Source organism: Apteryx rowi, unplaced genomic scaffold (assembly GCF_003343035.1).
Source record: "Apteryx rowi isolate R43461 unplaced genomic scaffold, aptRow1 scaffold_149, whole genome shotgun sequence".
In the NCBI taxonomy this organism is placed as follows: domain Eukaryota; kingdom Metazoa; phylum Chordata; class Aves; order Apterygiformes; family Apterygidae; genus Apteryx; species Apteryx rowi.
Window position 1 is genome coordinate 1,107,372 of NW_020447741.1, and position 2,566 is coordinate 1,109,937.

Consider the following 2,566-nt stretch of genomic DNA (forward strand, 5'->3'; position numbering starts at 1 on the left):
GACGAGGGACAACAGCGCCGAGGCGACATGACTGATTAGGCGTTCAGAGGGTCCAGATAAGCGCTGATGAATCTCATTAAAGGAGGGAGACTCGCTGTCCTGTTTGCTAACTTTGTTATTATTATTTCCCCCCTCCCTCCCTTCTCTGCCCTGCTCTTTTGTGTCCTCCCTCCCCGCCCTGCCCTGCGGACCCCTCTTCCACTCCTCCTCCTCCTCCTCCTGCTCTCCCCCCTCCTCCCCCAGCCCATCCACACCCAGCGGCTAGAAGGGGACCTGGATGGCCGTGGCTGAAGGCGGCTGGTGCGTGGTGAAGCGGTGCGCTGCGGACGCCGGCGGCTCCTCCTGCCCCTTCGCAGCCGGGGCGCCGGGCCCGTCTCCTCCGTCGCCGTCCTCCTCCTCCGGCTGCTCGCAGGGCGAGCGCGGCTCCTGCAAGACTCCTCTGCCGGAGCCCGACGGCGGCCGCCGGCCTGCCCCCGGCGCCGAGGGCAGGTCGCTGCTCGCCCCCTACGTGCACTTCGGAGCCCCCCACGCCTCCAGCCTGCCCAGCTGGGAGGACATCCTGCTCTTCACGGATTTAGACCAAACCAACAAGCTGATCTGGTCCAGCCGCGGCTCCAAGCTGAGCGCCTTCGGCGCCGAGCAGCCCGAGGAGATGTACCAGACCTTGGCCATCTCGGCCGCCCAGGGCCCCACGCCCTACGACGGATCTCCGGGCGGCTTCATGCACTCCACGCCCAGCTCGCCCGTCTACGTGCCCACGACGCGCGTGGGCTCCATGCTGCCCACGCTGCCCTACCTGCAGGGCAGCGGCGCAGCGCAGCCCAGCCACCCGGGCGGCAGCCACGCCGTCTGGTCCCAGCCGGCCGCCGAGAGCCCCTCGTACAGCACCGGCGGCGGCTCCCACCCCTCGGGCCGCTTCCCCTACTCCGCCAGCCCGCCGGTGGCCAACGGCGCCTCCCGGGAGCCCGGCGCCTACGGCAACAGCCTGGGCGCCCGCGACCAGTACAGCCCGCTGGCGCGGCCGCTGAACGGATCCTACCCGGGCCACTACCCGTCCTACGTGGGGCCGCAGCTGGCGCCGGCCTGGCCCACGGCGCCCTTCGAGAACTCCATGCTGCACTGCCTGCAGGGCCGCGCCGCGCCGCTGCCCGTGCGGGCGCCCAGCGCAGGTACGAGCCCGGCGGCGCGGCCCCGCGGGGGGTGGAGGGGGGCCCGGGCCCCGGGAGGGGGGTCCGGGCCCCCACGGAGCCCCGGCCGCCGCGTTTCGTTCGTGGGCGCCGGCTGTCGCGGCTCGGATGCTCGCGGTCCTGCGAAAGCGGCTTTTTCTTTCTCTTCTGGGCTGGAAGCGGCTCTCTTCGTTTGCGTTGGCTTGGGGGCGACACAAGCAACCTCCCCCAAAGCGGCGTCGTTAACAGTATTGCAGTCCGTGTTATGCACCCGGCGTGTCCGAAACGAATCGCCTCGCTTTAAAATCCCCCCCTCCCCCAAATGAACATTTCTGCTTTCCCTAAATAAGACAATCTGGTGACGAAATGGTGAGAAATTCACTACAATTTAACCCTTCCTCTGTGTTCAGGAAAATTGCAGAGAGTCCCTTCCCCGATTTTTGATATTTCAAATACAAACCTGTTCGTTGCTTCGTTTAAGAAAAAAGGAAAAGAAGCCTAGCAAAGCAACTCCCTTCTCCCCCTTCCTTCTCATACGAATGAGAAATCCCGTTCAAAAACTGCTGTTAAAATAGGGCACCCACTGATGGAATTTTACTTTCGCTTTATAGTTGTCACATTCTTTTTTAGTTAAGGGAATTCTCCGTGTCATTGTATTAATCGTAGSAGTGGAGGCTGAAATGCAATGATTTAACAAAATGTAGAAAGACTAACGATTATTGCAGCCTCTTCAGCTTTAGAAAATATGCGTAAATATAAATACATATGTATACATCGAGAAATAGATGTGTGTGTGGGTATGTGTATATATATACACACACATATATATGTGTGTGTGTGTGCGTATATATACACACACAAGCACACGCATACACACATTTGATCAACATTTGCTTTAATCATCAACTGTCCACCAGGAAGGTATATTTTATACACAGTGTAATTTTCTCCTTCAGTATAATGTTGTAGAAAATTACCTGATCTCTTTCCATCTTTCTATACGAATATAAACAACAGTCCTACTGTCCCTCGATGATACCTGGCTGATTCAGGCATTCGTGCTTAGGCACTTCGTGTTTACTGACATGACAGAGGGCGTGAAGACGACTCCGTTTTTGAGGTGGGAGCGGAGGAGCAGAGCAAAGCTGAGAAGCCCTGGCAGCAGGAAAGTTGAGTTTTTAACTCAACCTCCAAAAGTTAGAGTGTAAAATTAGGAGGAGGACTGTCGAGGCTGGAGCCTGCGAGTTAAAAAAAAAAAAGAAAGAAACTTTGGGGAGAGAAATGCGGTCGAATAATCTCGTGGAAGGGAGCAGGAGGAGGAGAGGGAAGGAGCAGGGCAGCCCCGCGCTGGAGGAGGCTGCGGAAGGAGTGTCAGAGGAGGCGAGGAGGGGCGCGGCGGG

At 58.6% G+C, this 2,566-nt stretch overlaps 1 protein-coding gene across 1 annotated transcript in view; it reads left to right on the forward strand.

The window, feature by feature from the left end:
* The first annotated feature begins 277 nt into the window (after positions 1–277).
* Positions 278–2,566, forward strand: part of GATA6 (GATA binding protein 6) — an 18,153-nt gene continuing 15,864 nt past the window's right edge. Inside the window, exon 1 of the mRNA XM_026058631.1 lies at positions 278–1,169. Coding sequence (XP_025914416.1) covers positions 278–1,169 — 892 coding nt within the window. The remainder of the gene's footprint in view (positions 1,170–2,566) is intronic.